The 27,241-nt window shown below is 33.0% G+C and overlaps 1 protein-coding gene across 1 annotated transcript in view; it reads right to left on the reverse strand.

Moving 5' to 3' along the window:
• Positions 1-421: 421 nt before the first annotated feature.
• The window catches only part of LOC129216777 (monocarboxylate transporter 9-like), a 112,569-nt gene continuing 85,749 nt past the window's right edge, over positions 422-27,241 (reverse strand). Inside the window, exons 3-5 of the mRNA XM_054850996.1 lie at positions 23,655-23,995; positions 18,063-18,822; positions 422-540 (exon numbers count right to left, since the gene is read on the reverse strand). Coding sequence (XP_054706971.1) covers positions 422-540; positions 18,063-18,822; positions 23,655-23,995 — 1,220 coding nt within the window. The remainder of the gene's footprint in view (positions 541-18,062; positions 18,823-23,654; positions 23,996-27,241) is intronic.

Consider the following 27,241-nt stretch of genomic DNA (forward strand, 5'->3'; position numbering starts at 1 on the left):
GTTCCAATATATGTATGTGAACAAATTAATATTATTTAAAGAAAAGGCAGGGCTATGTCATCTGATCTCTGATGCCTTGGCGCAATTGGATCTAGTGGCGACATTTTCCCACACTTTGCGCCTGTAATAGAAGTAGCTTGCCTCTAAATTTCAGTTAATTTTATGCATTTAGTTTTTTTGGGAAAAGCGTGCGGAACATTTTTTGATCAAGCTCTATCCCAGTTATTATTCATAAAATAAATATCATGCTTAGAAAAACTCATGCAATTCTTTCATTGCATATACCTGATCTAATGCCAATGAAATGTCCTATCATTAGTTGCATATCACAATAAAACAGACGACTTTCCTCGTATTCTTTTCAAGGAAGTCATCTCCAAACGCATTCACACAGTTCTAGCTACCAGATGAAGAAGCGAGTTCAAGGCTTCAGTTTCCTGAAGAGTGGTTCAAGAATCCACAGCAAGGAACACACAAGGCACATGATTCCGAGGGTGGTAAAGACATGGTCGTATGAGCCAACATTATCTCGAAAGTAACCTGAAATTGAAAATATTGCTAAATGAAATTTATTAATAAACACACAGACAGAAAAATTTTTCATCATACAATATTTTTTGAAAAAATGTTGCCAAAACTAAACTTTTTGCCAAAAAATTTAAGTATGTAACCAAATAATTCAATGTTAGAGGAGTTTTGTTAAAAAAACGTTTCCAAAGGAAAATTTGCATGCAAAAATTGGGTAACATAGTAAACAATTTACTGTTAGAAATGTTGTGAAAGTAAAAAATATGTTGGCAAAGAAAAAGTAGTGTGCAAAAATTTGATAACGTATAATTTAATGCTAGAAGAATCGTGCGAACAAATTTACTAAAGAAAATTCGGTACGGAAAATTTAATAATGGTTGAAGCAATTTAATGTTCGATTGCGCAAAAATTCATGTTGAGGTAGAGGCACAATCCTAATATTGGGTACCTGAGGGGGCTTTTTTTATGTATGATTCCAACATCTACGGAATGTTGGAGCTATTAGACTATTCACCGGACTATATGACTCTAGGTTTGGAACTGCTGACTGAAGTCTTCTTATTGGTTGAAAAAAACTTCTATTACCAATTTGGCTGTTTGACCGAGGGTCAAAAAAAAAAAAAAAAAAAAATCGTCTGTTGTGACCAGAAACAGGGGTCTGAATTGCAGTTGTTGAGGTTGTTTGCGGTTGCTTGTTTCACATCTAGCGTGCCGTTTACTATTAGACCCCCAGCCCCAGATACAATTTTAATACTTATTTACTAATCAGACGACTCACATGCTTGGTCCATTTGCTAACATTTACGCATTGACAAGATATTTATCGTCCCTGATTCTATGATTGATCTCATGGAAAAAATATATAAGTGTTACGTGCTTCAAAAAAATATGATAAATGTTAGTATCTGCTGTTATACTGAATTTCGGTGGTATTGATTGTTGTACTGATGAAGAATTCAGTAATAACAGTGATATTAGACATATTCAGATCGCTCAAATCACCCACCGGTGAAAATACAAACGTGTCTCAGAAATCAGAGTTGCCTCTTCCCCCCAAGAACGATATTATTATTATCATCATTGTTAATATTATTATTTTTGAAAGCAATTATAGTATTTTCTACTTAAAAATTACAATGCTGAGCTGCATTTGCATTGTTATTTCATCAGAGGATAGTGGCGTTTTGTTTTTAGCAATCAGCTTTTAATGTCACAATGGCATGGTTGACATAGTTTGCTATCTTAGGTAATTAAGAGAATATTGATCAGATGCTAGAAAGCTGATGTTGGTATTCGGGAAAACAGGCTCGTTTAATTCTGGACGAAACTTTTTGTTTCAGTCTTAATAAAAAGAGTATAAACAAATTTTTCCAAAAAATTCTATCAAATTATAAAACTTTAAGTAATGTATCAGTACCATTTATATTGTTCATACGCCGCCAAACGCCATTTATGTAAACTTCGTACGAGTTTTGTGGCAAAAAAATGTTAAAAAGAATAATTTAAATTAATACTGTTGCATTTTCAATACATAACTCTTAGATTTTTTTGAATTTTCCTGTTATGCCACCATTGTCGCCTTTTGAACGACATTAGTTTTTATTTTTTATTGCGAGTGCTCCTCAGAATCGTTATCACAGAAACTTCCCACACTGATAACAATTCCCACAATTCCCCACCAAAGACGCTTCAAGGGACGTAACTTATTACACGACTTAAAGAAGGCCATATCGCTCATATGAGAATATAATAAATATCAAATCATGACTTTAAATTAATTAATTTTTATTTCATTGCTTCATGGCATGTAAACCGCATAAAATGGGATGTATTTATAATACAAATCCACGATCATTAGAAACACTTCAAAAAGTTCTCTTACGCTTTATTTCATGTTTTCTTTGCAAATCTTGTGATTGGGTAAAGCGAACTGTGACATTTATAAATTGTTTTCACTTTTTGTGTCATTATTCGACTTTGAACTGAGCATTTTTTACTTTTCTTCGAAGTATAAAAGTTTCTGAAACTCCGTGCGTCAATGTGACAAAAATACTTATCTTTAACTTTTCACGATTTTTTTTTCTCTACTATATCGTCTTACTCTTCATGTGCGCAGAAGTCTTTCCAATTTTTTAAGAGTACAGATAAATGTTTTTTTGGCTAAAAAAGACGGCTAAATTTTGCCAAGTATGAAAAAAAATCTAAAACGCTATAAAGAGTTGGCACCGCGTTTCTCAGAAAAGTGAAAAGGACATCTTTTGATTAAAAACATTTGGCAACGTAAAAAGGGACTCCTTCAACGATATTTTGAACGGAATCCAACTTCAGCAGATTAAACATGAAAAAAATTACGAAGATTAATTATGAGCAGAGGCGTAAGCGTTTTCTTTATAGATAATCTGAGAAAAGAGTTAGTTTTTCAGCGTAATAGCGTTCTTTGAATAGAGACTTACATAAACAATTCTATACCTGGAAGGTAAAGGGCACTAAGTGACAAAAACAAAATTAGTCAGGATATGAGTTTAGAGTTCTTCTGTGTGACGATTTGCCCCCCCCCCTCCCCCATAAGTGGATTATCATTTTTATCTTTACTAATAATAAAGCTGAAAGTCTCTCTGTCCGGATCTCTGTCTGTCAGGATCTCTCTCTGTCCGGATCTCTCTGTCTGTCAGGATCTCTCTCTGTCCGGATCTCTGTCTGTCTGTCAGGATCTCTGTGACCCGCATAGCGCCTAGACCGTTCGGCAGATTTTCATGAAATTTGGCACAAAGTTAGTTTGTAAACATGGAGGTGTGCACCTCGAAGCGATTTTTGGAAAATTCGATGTGGTTCTTTTTCTATTCCAATTTTAAGAACAAAATTATGATCATAAGATGGACAAGTAAATAACGAAATTATCACAACGTGGAACCGTAACATGGGCACAAGCCTATTGGCGAGGTACGAAATTATCATAACGTGGAACCGTAACATGGGTACAAGCCAATTGGCGAGAAAATTCACCATACATTATTTGTAAATATATAGACGAACCAAAAGACTTTTTAATATTTCTATTACGGGCAAAGCCGTGCGGGTACCACTAGTGCGAAATAAAATTAAAGTTTGGACATCAAAGTCTTTAAAACTCTGAATACGGTATAAAAACTTGGTGTTTTGGTCTCGATGTCGGAAAAAAATACGGACACAGTGTCCTTTACCTCTCACGTACAGAATCATATTTTTAAATGTTTATAACTGTTGGTTATTTCAAGCGCTGCTTAAAAATGAACCAAAAGTGTCCTTAGTAGCAAAATTATTTAGCAGTTAATTCCATAAGACGGAGATTGAAAAATAGATTTTTACACAGAAAAAAAATATTTGATTTAGTTTATTGAAATGGGACTTACTTTGTTTCACCTCAATTTGATGAGTACTTACTTTTGAAAAATTAAAACATATCGTGCAGCAATGATAGTTTACTCCCAGTTTTGCCGACATTTAAAATTACTTCCCCCCCCCCTCTAAGTAATCAAAAGGTATGATTGAAATTAAAAAACATAGGGGAAGGAAAATTCGTGTCGTCGAAACTGTAGAGACACTGCAATGGTAGAAAATGAATTGAAAGTCTACGAATTAGTTAGGGGGGGGGGGATTTCCCACCAAGACTGAACCTTCCTCATCTATGATTCCTGTGTTTCTAATCCGCAATCTGACGCGTTATATTTGAAAGGAAAGAGTGGAAGTCTCGTGGAACCTTTGAGTGACTACGCATGAAACCCTGGGGTTTCCCGGGACGCAGTTTAAGAAACGCTGCTTTACAGAACAGAGCTGGCAAAGCTTGTGTTTCCCCCCTGGATTTTGGATTTTGATAGAGATCTTGGAATTTTGTTTGAAGATCTTGAGTGGTTTCATTGATGAAAAAGATATATATATATATATATATATATATATATATATATATATATATATATATATATATATATATATATATATATATATATATATATATATATATATATATATATATATATATATATATATATATATAACTATTATTGAAATATGATATTTTCACAAAAGGGGAATGTGGGGCAAAGTGAAATGGTTAAGATGAGTAAGTTTTTTCAAAATGAACAAAGCGGAAATTTGTTTTGAAAATTACAGTACTTTAAAAGAAGAACATTGTATTTTATAATGAAACTTGCTTTGAAACAGTATTTTGTATCTTTGTAAATCTCTCAGTAAATTTGAGTCGAAAAAAAAAAAAAGGGTGGAAAGTTTTCACTTTTTCTATGGGGCAAAGTGAAAAATAAAAATTTTTTCTAATGAAATATTTTCTATTTGATTATAAAACATATTTTTGATCAAAAACATTTGTAAATAAAAAGTTGAATGAATAAATGAAAAGATAATGAAACAATAAACGAACAATTGAATGAATAAATTAATTAATGTATGAAGAAAAATAAATGAGCGAGTAAAAGAATGAATGAATGTGTAAATAAGTGAATTAGTAACTTAAGGAGTCTAAATAAATTAATTAATAAATGAAAACGTAAGTGATTTATATTAAATGATTGAGTGAGTAAATGATACAAACTAGTTCACTTAGCCCGGTATATACTTCACCAATTGTTCAATTTATTTAAAATACAAATAAGCTTAATATTAACTAAATTAACTGCATTGAATATTAGGAGGTCTCAATTAATACTTCAAATGATAAGAACAAGAACTTTATCATTTTGTAGTAACAAAATTTTTTTTTTTGACTTTCTACAAAATATTACAAAATGAGTATCAATTTTTAAAAATTGCCTGTATTACCAAATGCTTTAATCTTCTGCGGTATTTTTTTTCTTGACTTTAATAGACTACATATGGTACTACATAGTTAAAATAAGCGGAGCTAAAAGCAGAGTAAATCTTTCGCCATTTCAATTTGCCCCGCTATTTCACTTTGCCCCATGTTCCTCTACTATAAACTTTTTTGGTTGAGCAATTTAGAACAAAGGTTTATTTCATGCACATGTAACGTTATACAAAGTTTGAGCTGAGAAAAAATTAAAATATCCGCTCAAACCCTGGATATAATTTCTCTCTGTATGTCGTGAGTCGTTCCTTCCGACCTGTCTTGAACGATCTTTATACTGCCGTGCTAAGCACAGATCTGCCGTGCTAAGCACAGATGTGGTATCTGCACATTTTATCAAAATTGAGTTATTGTCACCAGGTGGTCGTTAGTAATTTAATTTACCTAAATCTCAAGTATTTTGGCGATTAGTGAACGCGAAGTGTTAAAAAAAGCTTTAAGAAAAAAGTCGTAACTGCAAATTTGCTTAGTTTGTTAAGGCAATTTGAACGTAAGTGACAAATACTAAGCCTTTAAAGTGGTATCTGCGCAGTTACCACTTTTTTCCTTAGTAATTTGTAGATACGACTTTTATACCTTAGTAAAGCAGCATATTTAATAATGTAGCAGTTTATTGTAACACAGAATATTAAAATTAGTTTACCGTTGAATAGTTGATACAGGTTGATAATAAAAACTAATACAACTTTGCATAATTGTTAAAGTAAATATTCAGCTTTTCCTTTTTAAATGGTTATTTAAATGCAAATTCTAAAAATGAAATGCATGTAAAATATTCATATCTAGTTCTTTCATGCAAAAAGAAACGCATTTCATTCTACGGCCAGTAATATTTTTATTTAAGTATCGTCTGCTGCCAAAATTATCTTCATGCTCGGTAAAAATGAATCTAGAAAATAAAACATTATTAAAAAAAACACATTCTTTGAATATAAAAAACAGAAAATTGTTATGGATTACAGTTTTACCTGTCCGGAGTTTTGAAAATGGTATCTTTCAGAAGGTAGATTCTGTTAGATTTGTATTAACAAAATAATAATAAAGCGAAGCAGCTAAGTCCAAAGGAAGCAGATGTTTTTAGTATTATTTTATGATACATTGAGCACGTTTTTCTAAGCTACTTTTGTCGTATCTGTGAAGATACTCCTAAAAATGCCTAGTAATTGTCACTTACGGTGAAAATAGCTTAGTATATGAAAAGGTTTTGAAAAGAAAATTTGTCGTAACTACATTTATTAATTTTAAATAAAGATTTTTACAAAAATACTCTCTTATGGTTTTTAGATAAGTTATTTACAAAACAACTACCGAAAGTTGAGCATTTAAATAAGTCATAAATCAAAGAAACGAGTTGTAAAACTTTAATCATCAATTTCTCATTTTGAGCTCAACTGCAGATACCACATCTGTGCTTAGCACGGCAGAGATGTGGTATCTGCAGCAGAGCTCAAAATGAGAAATTGATGATTAAAGTTTTACAACTCGTTTCTTTGATTTATGACTTAATTAAATGCTCAACTTGCGGTAGTTGTTTTGTAAATAACTTATCTAAAAACCGTAAGAGAGTATTTTTGTAAAAATCTTAATTCAAAATTAATAAATGTAGTTACGACAAATTTTCTTTTCAAAACCTTTTCATATACTAAGCTGTTTTCACCGTAAGTGACAATTACTAGGGATTTTTAGGGGTATCTGCACAGATACGACAAAAGTAGCTCAGAAAAACGTGCTCAATGTATCATTAAATAATACTGAAAACATCTGCTTTCTTTGGACTTAGCTGTTTCGCTTTATTTTGTTAATACAAATCTAACATAATCTACCTTCTGAAAGATACCATTTTCAAAACTCCGGACAGTTAAAACTGTAATCCATAACAATTTTCTTTTTTTTATATTCAAAGAATGTGTTTTTTTATAATGTTTTATTTTCTAGATTCATTTTTACCGAGCATAGAGATAATTTTGGCAGCAGACGATACTTAAATAAAAATATTACTGGCCGTAGAATGAAATGCGTTTTTTTTTTTGCATGAAAGAATTAGATATGAATATTTTAATAGAAAAAGCTGAATATTTACTTTAACAATTATGCAAAGTTGTATTAGTTTTTATTATCAACTTGTATCAACTATTCAACGGTAAACTAATTTTAATATTCTGTGTTACAATAAAATGCTACATTATTAAATATGCTGCTTTACTAAGGTATAAAGGTCGTATCTACAAGTTACTAAGGAAAAAAGTGGTAACTGCGCAGATACCACTTTAAAGGCTTAGTATTTGTCACTTACGTTCAAATTGCCTTAGCAAACTAAGCAAATTTGCAGTTACGACTTTTTTCTTAAAGCTTTTTTTAATATTTCGCGTTCACAAATCGCCGAAAAACTTGAGATTTAGGTAAATTAAATTAGTAACGACCACCTGGTGACAATAACTCAATTTTGATAAAATGTGCAGATACCACATCTGTGCTTAGCACGGCAGTACAGTTGTTTCAAGTCAAAGTATTAAGATTTTTTTTTTTTTTTTGCTGGAGACGGTTTTTACCATTGAGAAGAGATATAATGGAGGGAGTGAAGACTTTCATTCGGTGAAGCCCAGACCCCAAGTCACGTGACAGATTTTAAAGCAGAGCATTGGATGAAATCAGGTTTCTTTCGCTTGTTTCACGCAGAACGTGCCAACTATTCGTCGATGATGAGTCACGTGACTTGGGGTCTTTGGGTCAGCTTTTGCTAAGCCAATGATTAGACTTACTCCCTCCATTTTTCCTGCTCTAAGGTTTTTACACCATATTAAAGAAATATTTCTTTGGAAATACTTAAATTCAAAGATATCTCTTTAAAAATTATTATTATTTTTTCTATTTCACTTTATTACTTTTCAGGTTAAAAGTCGACCAACTGCTACAGTAGCAGTTACAAGTAAGTGAATTAATTTTAAGAATTATTAGTTTATATGATCTTGGATTTTCTAGCCTACATCCTAAGGATTTTTTGGGTTTTTCAAAAAAAAAAAAAAAAACCCTAGCTGCAGTGCTGTAAAGATGAGCGGATCTTTGGTTGGAACGGCTGTTTTTATTAAATTGTTGAAAATGAGACTATTGGTGAAAATCATGGAAAAATGGAAAAGAAATGAAATCTAATTATAATGCACTGAAAATTAATTTGCATATGTATCTCTACATTAGACCCAGCTTAAGCGTTTTGGCGAAGTTAAATTTGAGGAACGACATTTCATGAATACATAAATTCGCGGAATATGTTGCACTTGTTCGTCCACCTCCCTATTGAGCATCAATTAGTAATATCGAATAAGAAGTACACGGATACCAGTAACTTAATAGTCCTTGATCTAGATATTTAAATCCACAATCCATCATTACGCATCCCTTCGATATTATAGACTTCAAAAATAATAAAAACAAATTTTGGAAAAAGATTCTTCTCGTCCTCATCAGTCATTAAACGTCCAAACAATAAACAGAAATTTCAAGCATAAAACAACTGCAAAACGAGTTCTAAAGTTTTTTTCTTCCCTTTAAAATATCCAAGTGACAAGGAAGACACTGAGTAGACCTTCAGTCATATCTCATGGTGATGCATAGGCATTAACCCTTGACATGGAGCAATACATCAAATCAACAAGATTAGCACATATCAAGTGGATGGATTTGCTTTACGTAAGAGATAGTAGGGACATGAAGTACATCAGATTAATTTGCTTTAAGATGCTATCTTTACGTTAAATTCTACAAGGCAACGTTGCATAAATCTATGAAAATGACTCTGTTCTTAAAACTGTACGGTTCTTCGATATAAAATAAACGTTTAAACTGTGCAAATGGAAAATGTCCAGTCTTCCAAAACAAATCTTTCATTGCTTTTCTCAAAATCAGACATCTAATGTTCTGATAATGGTTAAGGTGAGCATTAATTTTTGTCCTCAAAACGAGGCATTTAGTTATTTATTTATTTATTTATTTGCAACAGCATGTGCATTAAAAAAACCAGTTGCTTACGTTTAATATTTTCTGTTTCAAAACAGGACAGAAGAGAGATGAACTTAAAAAAGAATTAATGAAACAGCCCATTGAACTCTTTTCAATGGGCACCTTGCTAGAATATATTTGCTGCTGATTTAAATAAAAATGATTCTTGGTAGGATTTCATACGATTCTCCCCATAGTATTACTTCATGACCGTCTTTATATCATTCTGCGAGGGACGGGGGACAAATGGAATGCCCTCAAATACAGTCATCAGTCCCTTGCCCTATCACCAGCAGTTGTAACTAGAATTGTTGGACTTGGCTTTTAATCTGTACTGTTCATCAAGGGTTTCATTGTACGATTCCGAGATATTAAATTTAAATCTTGAAGTTCGATGGTTCAACAAGACATCAGGTGCAATCTAAACCATTTACGACAGTTGGAGAACTAGTAAAGAAATAACGGACTCCGAAATCAAACACAAAATAAAATATATCCACAAAAATAATGTTGCTAGTGACAAAAGCATCCCAAGTTTCAATGTTTCTAAAGGGGAATTCTCAATTTATCGAAATGAACTCCAAATTTTACCGAATGATAAAGCACAAACATGCACGCTTACCTACAGGTGTTAAGAAGAGAGATTAGGCATCTTTACTTTTTTTTTCAAACAACATTTTTTTTCTTTATTTTGTCGAATCGTCTGCAAAATTTGCCGAGTTAAAAATTTTTTTGGAAGGTTACAAGGACTTCCCGTGACCTCTCATGGGATACCTTTGGCTGGTGAAGAACCTAACAAAATACTAGTCGTCTACTACAGAAATTTTCAACATTTAAAAAATATATCACGATTGTAGAAAAAAAGAGAGAAAGAAAAAGGAAAACCGGTAATAAAAAAAATCAATGCTTGAAATTACCTGGAGAAAATACATTGCTGTACTTAACTTTAACAGTAAAAAAAGTGAAAATATCGCACCGTTATCATTAAATGCGCTTTAAAAAGTTTGTGCGAAGCTGTTAGGCCGCATAAAAGTTCTTCTGCCATTTCTGTTGTAAATAACAATATTCAATATGATTTGCAATCAACCTCATTTTCAACTTCATCTCAGCACTGATGTTATAAACACCGCGGACATTTCAATATCATAATAACCGAGGTCGACTTTATGTAACGAACCTATGAATTTTAATTCATAACATCAAAAACATCCCAGTGAAAAGAAAAACAAATACCGCATAACGTGCATAACGTTATTTGAAATCTTTACTAATAATAAAGCTGAAAGTGTCTCTGCCGAGACCGTTCGGCCAATTTTCATGAAATTTGGCACATAGTTTGTAGCATGGGGGTGTGCACCTCGAAGCGATTTTTCGAAAATTCGATGTGGTTCTTTTTCTATTCCAATTTTAAGAACAAAAATATCATAAGATGGACGAGTAAATTACGAAATTATCATAACGTGGAAACGTAACATGGACACAAGCCAATCGGCGAGAAAATTCATCACACATTATTTGTAAATATACAAGCGAACAGAAGGTCTTTAGGCGAACAAAAAGGTCTTTTAATTTTTCTATTACGGGCAAAGCCGTGCGGGTACCACTAGTGCTTCATAAAATTAAACAAAATATGCTATTGCTTATTATTCGTATACGAATAAATTTCTGATTATTTTGCTGCTTGAAACATGTTCCAGACAAAATATTTTGATTGTAAGACGGAGTATCTTATCAAGAGGGATTTCTTTAAAAATGGAAGACTCAACTGAATCTTATCTCAATTCAGAGCGGACGTACAAAAATAAACATTCCTACATTCCGAAGGATGATCTATTTTCAGATGATATTCTAATATAACGATAGTGAAAACGAATAACAATTTTTTCCCCAGAGGACGTAATGTCCGAAAATACCAGTATAAGGAGGGACGAAGTGATTGAATATTATAAAATTTACTCGTTCCCGATGATGTATTTATTAAGATTTCATATCAGCGTGGTGAGGTGACGAATACAAATAAACTTTAAATTGTTAACTTAAGAAACGTTTTATTGCGGCATTAATGCTCGTAATAAAGCTTTATTCGTTCTCATGTTTGCCCACACTGATTCTGTTAAATATATTACTGAAACGAATTAACTATAAACTTTCTTTGTTTGGATGATTTTAAGGTTCCATAGTGGCCAGCTGACGAATAAATAAACCATAAATTGTTAACTTAAGAAACGTTTTATTACGATATAAATGCTCGTCATAATCATAAAATTTTATTCGTTTTCATGTTTACCCGTACTGATTCTTATAGATATTACTAAACCGCAATGAAAGTTTAAAGAAGAATAAAAATACAGTAATAGCGTTAGCTGCATGCTCTCTGTTAAAACAAAATGCTTCGGCAAAGGTGTTTAAATATAAAAATATACAACTATTTTCAGTCTGATAATTTGTTTAGTCATCTTAAAATGTTTATCTTATCAAATCTGTCATGAATTTAAAATCGAAACATCGCGTAGATTACATTAGTATTATATAATAACACAAGAAAAATTATCAAGGCTTAAAGCTGCATCAAATGAAATGACTTCGATATCAAAAAACTTTTAACCGTTTCACCACCATTTCTACTATAACGTAAGCGTCTCGAGGGAGAGGGGATGGGGTGGAAAAAGCTCTACATGCACTTACTTTTTTTTTTGGGGGGGGGGGGGGTCAAACCCATTCTTACGTAATATTTTCCTAATCGATATTTTATATTAGAAATCGCGTGGTCAAGTGGTTTGGCATTAATCATATTTCATTTACATCTGGAAGGTAAAAATGTATTAGGATGAGCTGTCTTGTACTTGTTTTATAAAGGATGAATCGTGTAAAATATTTTTAACGAATCGCACGAAACATAGCATATTTTATTTCCAAATAGTATCGCATCACATGAAAAAAAAAAAAATTCGAAAATACATTTATTTAGACCCCAAGGTTTTAGTAAATATTTCTTTACATAAGAAGGTTTTCAAAAATAATTTAAAATTAATTAGAATTAGTGAATTTATCAACGATTCCTGTGATGTGAGATTCTTTATTTTATTATTTTGAAAAACAAAATGGAATTTTGCGTAATAATAGGGAGAGGGGGTTTGATAAATCTTACGTACCCTTACATAAGGGGAGGGGGCAAAAATTACCAAAATCATCCTTTGGCCCCTAACTGAATGCGAGTGTTAAGTGATTAGTCGCAAAACTCTGCGTTTCATCTGTTGATGAATATTGGTCGTACGAATTTTAATTTTTTTTTCGTGTTTGAATTGTTTTTTCATGCTTGTGATTTTCCGAAATGCAATGTAGGGGTTTTAAAGATCATATGAAATTAGATTTCGTATTTTTTCTATTTTTCTTCAAACTTTTAATAACTTAACTCTGCATCTTATTTTGTCCATTTTTGAAGTATGCATCTAGGACTAATGGTTGCAGAAATAGAGTTCTTGCAGGAACGGGGACACGCTGGTGTTATTCGCCAAGTTATAAACCAGCTATGTAGTATTTAAGGATCAAGAGACAATGTTTCATCATGGTCCAAACCACATTTATATGTCTCTCTGCTGGACTGTTTTTATGTAAGTTTCTGTTTTTATTATTTTGTCTTATTTTGTATTAGTAGTACCCGCACGGCTTTGCCCGTAGTTGAAAATTAAAAGGACATTCGGTTCGCCTGTATAAATAATGAATGACGAATTTCTCGCCAATTGGCTATGTTCATTCGCTCTCCCATTCCACTTCATGATAATTTCGTAATTTACTTGTCCATCTATGATAATTTTGCCCCGGAAAGTGTTCTTAAAATTAAAATAGAAAAAGAACAAAATCGAATTTTCGAAAAATCGCTTCGAGGTGCCCACTCCCATGCTACAAACTAACTTTTTGCCAAATTTTAAAGAAAAAAAGGTCGTACGGTCTAGACGCTATGCGCGTCACAGACATCCTACAGACATCCAGACAGAGAGACTTTGAACTTTATTATTAGTAAAGATCGATTGTTTAACCGTTCTTGGTTCGCGTGATAATTGTCTCATCATGTAAGCTCAACGTATCTTATGCAAATAAGCATAAGATAATGTTGACCTAGAAACAAGTTTCTACAGCTAAATCAGAAGCAGGTTTTTAATTCAAAGCGATATTTAAAATTAAATTGCATAGACAAGATAACTAGTTTTTAGATTAGTTTGGGGTAAATTAAGAGAACTTTAATACGCTCGTCTATTGCTAAATTTAGCACTAATTTCAGAGGAGTTAGAACTTTTGCAAAAAACATAATAAAAATAAATAAATAAATAAATAAATAAAATAAAACGTGAGTAACATTGGAAGCACATAAAATAGCTACTTATCTGTGGAAAGATTTTTGCATAAAACAATTATAAAATCTGAAAATTTTATAAATATTCATATAGTTGTTACATCTGATCGGTTATTACATCTATTATAAAACAGCTTTCATATTTTAGTTCAGATGTAACGGCGATTCTTCACCGTCATTTAGATAGCTGAAAGTCAATATGGAAGCAACAAAACATCTACAGTGAAACCCCGAGCTTACGTCTTCCGAATCTGTTATTTCCCGCATTTCACGTTTTTTTAGTGTCCCAGTTTTTTTATGCTATTAATAATAATGTTAATTGAACCCGGATTTTAAGTTTGTAACCCTGTAAATATTTCAACCCTGGAAGATGCTGCATGTACTTTGAACTCAATGACTAACAAGAAGTTTCGTCGGAACTAAACGAGCCTATTTTCCCGTATAAAAATATCTACTCTCTAGTATCTGATCAATATTCTCAAAATTAGCTAAAATAGTAAATTATTTCAAACATAACTTTTTAACATTTTAACCTGATTTCTAGAAATAAAATATGCCTCCCTCATTTGAAGAAATAGCTGCGTAAAAAATAAATAATCGAAAAAATAAAGTAGTAGCACTTTTTAAACAAAGCAGCTAATATATTTTTTTCCATTAAACATTTTTTAATTGCTTTTAAAGAGAAAAAAAAGAATAAAAAATAATAAGCTCATTAAAATAAATACATCATATCAAAAAAAAAAAGTTTTTTTTCCCCTGTTGCCAAAAAATAATTTTAAAAAATGGATAAATGTCCTTTCAAAATAAATAAAAATAACAACAAAATGTGAATTTAAAGAAATAATTTTCAGAATCAATAAAATAAATAAATAAATAAAATCGTCTGCGCATATCTTTATCTAAAAACATAAAGGACCTAACTTTTTAAAACTTTATCATGAAAATAAAAACAGATTATATCAACAATAATTATTTCAAAGTAAAAATCATGGCTGCGGATTAAGAGTGGGAGTCAATCTCATTTTGGGGTAAAAGAATCAGATTCGGGAGAGTCGAAGGTTTTTAATTAAAAGGCTCGGAGTCGGAATTGGTAATTTCCCCTTAAAGTCCGCAACTCTGCCATTGTTTGTGGAGTCGGAGTCGAACTTATTTTGAGATAAAGCAGTCGGAATTGAAAACTTCAAATTTCCAAGAGTTGGATTCGGTCATTTCCCCTCCGTGTCTAAATTTTTATAAAAGCAGCAGAGTCAGAGTTGGAGTCGTGGAGTCGGAGTCCGACTAATATTCTGGCTCATGAGTCGGATTCGGAGTCGATTGCCCTAAAATTCCAGGAATCGGAGTCGGGAGTTGTTCATCAAAAGCTATTTACACCAAAAATTGTTTGAAGTAAATCCGCCTTTAAGCTCGGGATCTATTTTAAATTTTTGTTTCGCCATAAGCGATAATGTTAAGGGGTTTGAACTGTTCAAAATGGAACGGAAAATTGTTCAATCCAAAAAGATATTTTCTATATACTTTTTCATACTAAGTTTGAAGCAAATTCGCCTCTAAGTTTGATCCGAGATCTTTCGAAAAAAAAAAAATGATCAAATCGGACTATTCACTCAAAAGTTATTAGGAGTGGAGCGGGGGGCAGACAGATCGACAGACATTTCCCCCCATCTAGTACCCTACTTTTCAATTTTTAATTCTTCAATATTTATTTATTTATTTAACTTATTTTTGACTTTTTTTCCGCAGTATTTTTAAAGTGCACTAAGCCTTCTTTCATGCTTTTTTCGTCTTTTTCTGACTTTTACTGGGAAAGTAGGCTAAGAAACAATCCACTATTACGGATTATCTTCAATCTAAATGCCCGGATTCTCAACTAAATGTGTTAAAATGATCTAAAATGGTATGTTCATTTCGTAAAATATTGATGTTACAAGTTACACCTGTTGAAATAGTCATCTTTGCTACCTTTAGTTTTTTTTTTTTCTATTTGGTTCTTGCTTTCTATATATATCCCCCGTATTTTACGTTTTTTTAAACCCAGCTCAGCTCTTTGAGAAACGTAAAACCGGGGTTTCACTACCTATGTTCTTTTTTATATTTCATCTCAATTTCAATAAAAGTTAAAGCTGTTCACCATTTCGAAAATAAATATCCAAGAAAAACTGCATTGAAAACACTTATTTTAACCATTATTTTTAAACTTTTGATCGAACGCTGGATCAAATACGGTGGATACGGTGTGGAAATAATCACTTCGCAGCACTACAATTCACATCATATTGCAAGGAAGTATTATCTAGAATTAAAACTATAGCACGGAAACGGAACTGTTTTCTAAAAAAGATCGTTTAGATCGTGCAAATGTTTGCTCTGTTTTTGACCTAAATAAAGGTTTTTGACTTTGAATATAAAACTCTGGCTCTAACCTTATAGCTTATTTCGAAATGGTTCGATTTGACTCCTTATGCTCTATGGATACACGCACTACCTTGATGAACTACGGTGTGGTAATTTTGAGTGAAGTAACATCAGCAAGATCGGCGGCAAAAGGAACGACAATGACCTGGATGAGAGTGGAAAACAGGGTCAAGATCCGCGCCCGGTTTCACTTAGAGAGGTAATTTTTATTTCCTTGATAATTATTTAACTGCCGGTGTGAAGAGAAATTGACAGCTACCGGTAGACGAGTGCTAATTAGTTGTAAAGTGATTGTCTAAATAGGTGAAAGAAAGGGAACAAAACACAAAATAACCTTTGAGTATTAGAAGGGTAAGTTTTAATTTTAATAAGCGGCAGAGTAGAGTAAACGACTTACCGTTTAACCAAAGAAATGGCAATTTTTCTCCTGCTGATATTTTACGTTCAACGTTAACTAAATTTTAATTTTATTAAACGGTAGAATGCAAGATCAAATATTGAGCCTATTAAGTGACTGAATTTAGTAAACAACAGACAATTTTGCAAAAGAAATTAAGATAATATTCAGACCTTTATGAAAAACATACTTTTACGAATTATTTAATTAAATTTTGATTCTTATATACAGACAGCGTCCTGTAACCGGCTGAATATTTGACAGAAAAAATGATTAAAATTCTATTTAAAAGTTATCCTGATTCGAGGCAGTAATCGAGGGATGTAAGTAGACATTTTCAAGTTTTGAGTAAAACGCGTTTACAGATAAGGTCCTTTATATAGGCTTTCATTGAAACGTTTTTCTAAATCATGCTGTATAAGAGCACCTACTAGGTACTAGTATTATATCTCGCCCCAAGACAGAGGAGAGATTCACCTACCATTTGTAGAGGTTATTTCCAAATTTTTAATTTTGGCATTTACATCCTTTGCTTCTCACTGCCTCATTTGTCATCTTAAATTTTTTCCAGGCGACTGGATACAATAACTATTGACTATTTTGCTCATGAAATGGAAAGAATTTCTGCCCAATTCATTTTTTATATAATTCCATCTAATTTTATTTATAAATGCTATTGAATATTTTGCATTGAAAACGAGAAAGTCTTAATAATTTGCATTTTCGGTTTTGTACATTTAAAACGAAAAAAGTAACTGAATCGACTTATCCTAAAGCTATTTTTTCAAAGAGACATACTGGAGTTCTCTATCCTTACGGCTCATGAATTTTTAATTCTAATAAGCAACATAGTGCGTTCAATAATGAGCTGTAATTATATAAATTACGTTCGAGTCAACAAATTTCAATTCTAATAAGAATTTGAGTTCAATAATAAATGTGTTGTTGTGCTTCAGAATTGAAAGATTTCTTACATGTTTATACATTACATTCTTACTCACCAAGTATGATCCAAAAGAACAGAAGCAATTACAAGGATTTTCTATTATTCAAAATTTTTAATATAGATCTCAAACTTTAATTCAAATAAGAAACTAAATGTAGCAACAAGCAAATCATTTTGGATTTAAAAAAGTGACAAGATTTCATTTATTCCTCTTAACACAGTTTATCCAACTTTTAATCGAATAAAAGAATGGTTAATTAACAGACGATGTATGTTATGTGGAATGTGAGATAATTTTTTTTGCTAAGTGATTTTTTATTCTGGATCATAAAATTTTGTTCACCAATCAATTGTTAAATCAATTCAAACACACGCCTCAGCTTTGAGTTGAGATCCAAATTGGTTTGAGTCCGTATTCTTTCACACTAGTGTTATCAGTAAGAACCCAAAAAATGAGAAATTCTGAAAAACATGATTAAAGTATTGGATTTGAAAAACCTGTGTACATGTTTTATAGTAACTGTTGAAGGAGAATGCCGTCAGCATTAGGACTACAATGTAGAAACAAAGCATTACTTACCTATTAACATAGGAAACAGTAGTTGACCAACTCCAACAAAGAAATGACCAAGTCCAACAGCTACTGCTAGTCTCTCCAATCCTAAATAGTCTCTCATTACCACAGGAACGTTGGTCATGACGCATCCGTTGAAAATACCCATGCAAACGGAAACTGTCAAAAACATGGCATGTGTCTGACACATTGGCAAAACTAACAGCAGACTTCCCATGGCGGCAAAACACAACATCACAGTGTACTTTCTCTTGAGGCACTTAAAATCAGACACCCATCCCAAGCACACAGCTCCAAAAAGATCTCCAACAGAGAAAGCAGACACTAAAAAGACAGCGTCCGTTTCCGCCAGACCTCTGTCTCTTGCAAAATCAACTATGACAGTCAGGTAAGCGATGAAATTGACTACATTGCAACCGAATGTAATGCAGATTGCCAGATAAACAGGGTGGGTAAGGATCTGGGCTGTGTGTCGAAATTGGCCAAAGACACCATCTTCTCGTTGCTTTATCTTCTGGAAGAGGGTAATTGGAGCGGAGGTACCCAATACAGGACAACGGGATGCAGACGGAGTTTCGCCGTTAGTAGATGTTGGCAGAAGTTTGTATTCTCCATTCTGATGACATCCATTTGATCCGTTTTGTCCAACTTCATCTCTGTCGGCTAAACCAGGCATCATTATGATCTGATGCTTTGAAATGTCACCTGTAGCGTCATTTTTTACAACCAGAGGCTCATTCAGAGGAACTTCATCCGCTGCCATGTTCTGGAAAGAAAATGAATTTCATGTAAAAAAAATGAATTTCATGTAAAAAAAAGTATTTTTGATTGTTTTTAGTGAGTTTGTTAAAAAGCAAACATTTATAAAGAAACAGTTTTCGTTGTCTTCTTGCAATTATGAAACATTTGACCTTTTACTTGCAATATTCTCTGATAGATCTTTGGCAGAAAAAAAAAATCCGTACTTCTTTTCTAAATTTACACACTACTGTTTACTTATAAGTTCACTTGAAATTTAAAAAAAAAATCTCTGTTTTAAAATAATTAAGCTTCCATGTGTTTGAACATAACGAGCATAGATATATAATGTGTAACAATGATGGAATAAGGAATATAACAATGAATCACAGGGTAAAATTACACATTCCGTTTAAAAATCATGTGATCTAGTTTAGTTTCAATATTTTAATTACTAGAAATTTTGGACAAAGTATGATATACTGTTCATGACTGCACCTGTAATATCTAATGAATGAACAAAATAGAATAATTTTGAACAACAAAAGAGAACGAAATCATTAATGACATTAAGAAAATTAATTCATCTGAAATTTCAGGAATTCATGTGATAGTTCAGACAACATTACTTATTGAAAGTTTAAAAAATCGCTACGAGTGCGGTTTTTTTTTTTTTTTTTTTGTCATTTTCGGTTTTTCACTCAAAATCTTTGACAGCCGCATATTTGATCACATTTATATGTCTGATACCAATCCTGTCCGTAGTTTCTGCAGCTTAGAAATACTTCGCTAGCAATGATCTCTAATAGGGCAAAATTCAGTATAAACACAGCTTTCTCTAAACGTCAAAAACTTTGCATTATATATTCTATTTTTACAAGCATTAAAATGGCAACGTCTACGTCACAACTCTAATAAGAATGCCAATACAGTCGACTCCCGCTAAAACGCGATTCGACTTACGCGAAATGGCTATAACGCGAATTTTTCACGAGTTACGAATTTTACAGCTAACTTGAACTTTTCGTCCATAACACAAATTTTTTAGAAGGAAGTATCGGCATCATCATTATTGGCCACTAAATATTGATTTTGTGAATGTTATTGCATCCCTTTAAGCATCACTGACAGCAAAAGATTCCACATCAAACTAATCTACCCATCGCGTCGTTAGTGCACCAAATAATCACTCAGCATCCTTCACTTATTTATTTTTTTAATTCTGAACATTAACGTTGATGAAATATAATGATACCTTAGTAGCAACTTCATCTAAACTTGGTGAAGATGGAAAAAAAAGAAGAAATTTTTTTATTAAAAAAAAAGGCTAACGTTTTCGAGACACTTGAACAAACAACTACAAAACGTCGACGGTAGCGCGACAATAAATATGAGTGATGCTTCCATGCGTACAGTTAAAAGTCAAAACAAAAAGATATCCGTAAAAGTTCAGAATTTAGTTTCAATATTTAAGCTTGCAAAACAGTCTAGCAAAGGAAATATTATGAAACTGGAAGCTGCTCTTGTATTGTGGATTAAAGAGATCAGGAAGAGGGACTGTTCCTACAAATTGAAATAGAAAAGGCGAAAAAACCGTATTTAAAAATGTATGTATTAGATAAGAATAACGATCTGATCATAGAGCATAAATCATCATTATCTTCATTTTTTAACTCATAAAAATGTTACTGTATCTATTGTACACTGTACAGTACTAATATACTGCAGCATTTTATTATTGCTACATACTGTGCGTACCGTGTTGTTTTATTTTATGTCTTTCCCTTCCATTCATTATTCATTTTTTGCATCTTAGTTTTTCATGCTGAATAAAAGTTTTTATTATTTAAATACAGTAAAAGTTCAGTTCTTTATAAAAGTAACTGTAGTGCTTTAAAGCAGTTTGAGAGTGTTTATAAGTGTCTAAAAGAATTTGGTATGCATCTAAAAAATTTGTATACGTATTTTTCCACAACGCGAAACTCCAACTTACGCGATGAGTCTTGGAACGCATCCCTCGCGTAAGTAGGGACTTGACTGTAGTTACAGCAAATTAGTTATACACAAATAAAATACCTGAAAAACTATTACCAACCGCAAAAAAATTACATAAATAGACTTTTAAAATACGAAGGACAGATATGCAATACTCCATTAAACGAAACTTAATACTATATGAATTCGAAATGCTCATTCCATTGTACGACAGTTTAATTATTTAATTTAAAAAACAAATTGTATCGTAAGTGAATTTCGCGTTTGTTAAAATTCAATGAAATCCTTTTGCTAAGAGATTTATACATCCAAAGTATATTTAGCGAATATTATGCATATAAACTGTTCTGATACATTTACAGGAATTTACTGGCAGTATGATGTCACAGAATTTCTGGCAAAGAGTCCAAAGAAAGAGAGATACTTCCTTGTTTCAAGAAAGTTTCAAATAATCCAACTAAAGCTGTAAAAATGAATTAAACTTTACTTATTTTAATAACATTTCTGACTGTTCAAGAAAAAATGTGTTCCACAGAATTTTGCTAGAGAAAACTTTAACAATGTGTCGCGATATTCTTTGAAATTTTTAGCTTATCAGTGAGAGGACCTTAGTCGCTTATTAGAAATATAGGAGATAAGCCTTCCGAAATAGGAACATAATTAGTGAATCATATTTTTAAACTGGAGAAGACGTTTTTGGAATTACTTCCGAAAAATTGGGAAAATTGCCTTTCAAGAGAATGAGAAAAACAACATGTCCCACAGATTTAATTAAGACAAAAAGTCTGTTAATGCTATATTCTCTGGTAGTTTGAGACTTAAGCGTCTGGTTTCAGTAATAAAATGGTCAATAAGTTCTTTGACATTTTAGAGAGCAAGTACAATCGTGCGTCGAACGAAAAATTTCAAAATGGATTTAACAAAACTTCCAACAATTTAGAAGAGGTTGAAAAGATATAAGCTAAGAACAGTGTTGCACAGGTAGGGAAAATATCAAGTGGTGAACGAGGTGTGATGAAAACAGCTGTGTGTTGTGTGAATGCTGCGGTTTTTTTTATGTTCCTTTTATCCGAAAATAAAACATTTTAGAAAATAAATCTCCTTTTCTATAACTTATTGGTATTTTTAGTGCTTATTCATCGCCTGTTATAGATATTTGTAAGTTACGCATTGATTTTTTAATTTGAGAATGTGGTCGATCGATGGAAACTCGAATGGTGGTCCATTCATAGCAACCGGTTGCCATGAATGGACCACATGCTAAAATATTTATTTTTAATTTTCAATCTTTATTGTGTATATTTATCATGAAAATGAATATTATTATTAAAAGATAAGTATACTGAGAAATTGTTCCTATAATTAACGTGAAATTTGAGTTGAATTTCCTTTCTAAAAAAAATCGAAAACTTATGTGGTTCATTGACGGCAACCTTCCCCTACATTCACACAGTTCAAAGCAAATTAACCAACTTCTTTGATACTGTACCGAGATAAAAAAAAAAAAAAAAAAAGCAACTATGATGAGGTTTTAGGATTTTTTTCACGAACTCGTTTTTTACGAGCCCTCGGTTATAACGAGCAAATATCGCGGTTATAAGCGAGTTCTACTGTACAAGAAAAAAAAAAACTTTAGTAAGACTGTTACTGCCGTGCTAAGCACAAAATTCGTATCTGCAGCACAGCTCAAAATGAGAAACTTCTCTTTAAAGTTTTACGCCTCCATATATTTGATCCAGATTCCAATTTTTCACTTTTTGAAAAGATATTTCCCATTCACAAATGGCCTTAAAATATTTCATGTAGGTAAAATATGTTAAAATGAACCACCTCTTGACAGTAACTCAGAATAAAAAGTGCAAATACGAATTGTACGTTCGATAAGTTATGCACAAATAGAAATTGGCTCGCGATAGACCAGTCGATGGCGATCCATATCTACTGCTGAGCATCCGACGGAATTGAACCCAAACTAGTTTTTACGAACCTTAGGTTTGGAACTGAACTATATTCTATACTAGCGGTACCTGCATGGTTTTCCCCGTAGTAGAAAATTAAAAGGTCATTTGGTTCGCCTGTATATTTACAAATAGTGGATGATGAATTTCTCGTCAATATGCTATGTTAATTTGTTACCTTTAATTTGCTCGTCCAAGTTACGGAAAGTTACTCGTAAATGTTATGGTGATTCGCTCGGTGCAGAGGAATTAAATCCATTAATGTTGGTAAAAATAAAATCATAAAAAAAAACTGAATTTTTGAAAAATCGCTTCAAGGTGCTCACTTCTATGCTACGAACTAATTTTATGCCAAATTTCATGAAAATCGGCCGAACAGTTTAGGCGCCGAGAGCGTAACAGGCATCCGGAGCGACAGAGATCCAGACTTTCAGCTTTATTATTAATAAAGAAAAGATAAGTATGGTATTCGGCACGATATCGTTAATAAATTTTTTAAAGGCGTCTTTCGAAGTAAAAGCAAAAATAAGTCCATTCACATGACTGATTAAACGTTCTATGCTTGTAAAATAATAGCATTTTAAAGAAAAAAAAAGATATTACTTTTTAAAGTATGACTCGAATTATTACGCAAGCATTAAGACAACTATAAAAAGATCTTTCTTTTTTTTTTTTGTTTTGAAGTTACACCACTGCTATGAAAATTTAACTTAGAAATGATTCAATAACGATTGGCTGGAAAATTGTATTAGTATTATTGACTGCTTAAAAAAAAATTCATTTTATTCCTTATTGAAGAAGCTTTGAAAAATAAATATTCGTCCAAGGTAAAGACATGGAATAAACACGTGACTTCATTAGTCACTGGAATTTATCGTGACACAACACTTCACTAACGTGTACTAACTTCAGATTGACAGCCGTTAACACCGTTGGTTGTTTTCGGCTCCAGGAATGCCAGTTTCCCGTAGATACTTTTCTTGTTTGGCGCAGGTGCCACGGATGAAGCTGGCTTTGGCGAGCGTGCCATGAATGCTGGGATGAGACCGTTGAGGATGATGGCACCCAATAGCAAGAAGCTGCCCTTGAAGCCATAGGCACCCAAAAGGTATTCGATGAGTGGTGGCAGTGCAAAGGATCCCACAGATGCGCCAGCGTAAGCGATTCCTGTTGCAGTCGCTTTGTGATGTTTGAAATGCTGATGAATGAGGACTGGATTGAGGGTGACAACTAGACCATTGCCAATTCCTGAAAACAAGTTTTAAAATTATATTTTAAAAGTATGAGTTTGAAACTATTATCCTGCATCAGTCATGCAAATGAAGTGAAACCGAGAAATTAGAGCTCAAAATGTTTTTAATTCCATGTATAAACACGAATATTGTTGAGTTATCAACGAGAGCTTATTGTTTTGATTTCTCCATCAGAGGTGGACGAATCCAGATTTTTCAGAATAAAGAAATGGAACATCATTATCATGCCATGTTTCATTTATGAGATCTTTCTTTTAATCTTGTTTTTTTTTTCATTTATTCATTAAAAAAAATTTTTTGGTTGTTTGGTTAGTTTGGTGTTTGATAACTCCACAATTTCCAAGGCCTAAATGAGTGCTACAAGTGTGGCCTGCTAAAATTTTCAGTTGGTTTATATCCAGTGCTGTAGTTAAGGGAGCAAGTGAGGGAATGCCATTCCTCTAAAGATGTGGTTTTATTATTGTAAAATTAATACAACATCAATGCAAATTGGTTTCTAACCACCTTTAAAAAATAATGGATAGTTTTTGATAACATTAGTACTCTGAACTTAACTTTTTTGGCTCCCACAAAGTTTGTTAACCATGATATCTATCCATTAAAAAGAGATGATTCCCCCCAAATATTATTATTATTTTTTTTTTTTTTTTACAATTACAGCACTATTTATGTCAACGACTAAACAAACTGGCGATTCTTTTACTCGAGCTGTGCTGTGCTAATTGTTGAGTGGAATGTAGTGAGCACTGTTCGATGCACCCAGTAATAAATATTTTGTAAATGTGTTTAAATAAAGGGAATGTGTTATGTAAGGGAATGTTATGTAAGAAATCAAGCTGTTAGTTAACATTTATTTGTAGGTGAAAAGTGGATTGACAACTTTCTGTCTCCGACGAAAAGCTTGCAAAGAATTTTTTTTCTCCAGAAATCAATGTATTTGACCAAAAAGGATCAACTGTTCTAAATGTGCTACTTTGATTCCGCAGCAAGAAGCATCATTAGTGTTACTTAAATGTTATTGTTAATTTTATCTAATTAGATTAAAATTTAAAACTCAAATATCTTATTCATTTTTAGCATACCTTAGCATACCTTCCCGTAAAAGTCAAGGAAAGAAAAAAACGCACGATAAAAGGCTTGAGGCGCCTCCAAAGTACCACTAAAACAAAACAAACCCCAAAAAAGTCAAAAAAAAAAAAATTAAATAATTAAATAAATATTAAAAATTAAAATTTGGAAATAAGGGTTTTGAGGTGGGGAAAATGTGCAATTTTCTATCTTTCTTTGATTTAAAGGCTTACTATATATATATTTGAAGCTCTACCCATTGGAAGATTTTGGAACTAAAATTTGCTACAATGGGTAGAAAGAACTTACAGATCATCGTACGATTTTACTACACGAATTTTTTTAAATCATTCTCCTGTAAAATTTTTTTTTTAAATTGTCAATGTATTTCAGGCCACCCTATAACTCAGTTTAACAATTTTTCATTCGATTTTGAACAGAACAGTTCTAAGAAACTTAACATTAGCACTTGTGGGGAAGTTTAAAGCGAATATAGGGCCCAAACGTAAAGGCGAATTCGCTTCAAACAAACTTTGTTAGGAAAAGCTCTTAATGAAGAACATTGGCAGAAAATATCTTTATTTAGCTGTTTCAAGACCGTTTGATTTTATATTCTTGATTGACATAAGTCACGTTACAGCTATGTAAGAACACATAAGCGTTAGCAGAGGGGAAAAACACGAAGTTTGCTTCTTTTACATCATTAAAAACAAAACAACAGGAATTACATCATCAGGAAATTTTGATTAATGGCATAAGATAAGCTTGGACTGTGCAAGTAAGACATGAAGGAGGGGGTTTGGGGTCAAAATGTCGCCACCGAAATGTCGCGGGACAAAATGTCGCGGCCAAAATGTCGCCGTTCCAAAATGTCGCCGGGCCAAAATGTCGCCTGTCCAAAATGTCGCTGGTCCAAAATGTCGCCGGTCCAAAATGTCGCCGGCCCAAAATGTCGCCGGGCCAAAATGTCGCCTGTCCAAAATGTCGCCTGTCCAAAATGTCGCCGGTCCAAAATGTCGCCGGCCCAAAATGTCGCCGGGCCGAAATGTCGCCGGTCCAAAATGTCGCCGGTCCAAAATGTCGCCGGTCCAAAATGTCGCCGGTCCAAAATGTCGCCGGTCCAAAATGTCGCCGGTCCAAAATGTCACCGGGCCAAAATGTCGCCGGGCCAAAATATTGCATATCCAAAATGTCGCCGGGACAAAATGTCGCCGGTCCAAAATGTCGCCGGTCCAAAATGTCGTCGGTCCAAAATGTCGCCGGCCCAAAATGTCGCCGGCCCAAAATGTCGCCGGCCCAAAATGTCGCCGGTCCAAAATGTCGCCGGGCCAAAATATTGCCGATCCAAAATGTCGCCGTTCCAAAATGTCGCCGGGCTAAAACGTCGCCTGTCCAAAATGTCGTCGGGCCAAAATGTCGCCTGTCCAAAATGTTGTAGATCCAAAATTCGTTTATTCAGTTGGTAAGAAAAATTTAAATGTACAAAAGTGATGTTTAACACCAAATTTGCAGAATAAATGGTTACTGCCTTTAATGAATGTCTCCGTTAAAAATGGGACTGGACTAACTGAGTTTCATGATAAATTCTAAAAAAATTATTCCGTTTTGATTCGCAACTCTCGGCTGTTTTTCAGCAAACAAATAGAATACAAGCGTTACGTTATCTTATTTCTTGTGACTCGCTATCTACCAACTGTAAAACGTTCTGACGGCGTTCAGTTCTGACGTTCGCTAAATTATTTTAAACTTTTCTTTAAGAATAGTATGCGTTTGTATGTGACCGATTTTTTGGGGACATTCTACGTCAAAACCTGTAGTAAGAATTCGAACGATACCCCAAGTACCCATATATGATTTAGGGCTGCGTGGTTTTTTGCGTCAATTCGTTCAAGATAGTGGAGTAACTGAACGTTTTCATCGATATGCGTGACTGTCATTGTTCAAAAAATGATGAACGGAATCAAATAAAATGTTAGGAAGCAGCAGGGGGACAGATTTTGGGCTCAATAACACCAGAGGGTGGAGCAATCGAATGTTTTTTCCTTTCTTTTTTATTATCTGTGATTGATATATCTCAAAAAGTAATACAGTAGACCCTCGTTTTCAGCGGGTTTATTTTACGCGGTTTCGATTATACGCGGTTGAAGATTTGACACCTTTATTTTATTTACGC

The sequence above is a fragment of the Uloborus diversus genome, chromosome 1 (assembly GCF_026930045.1).
Source record: "Uloborus diversus isolate 005 chromosome 1, Udiv.v.3.1, whole genome shotgun sequence".
Taxonomy (NCBI): domain Eukaryota; kingdom Metazoa; phylum Arthropoda; class Arachnida; order Araneae; family Uloboridae; genus Uloborus; species Uloborus diversus.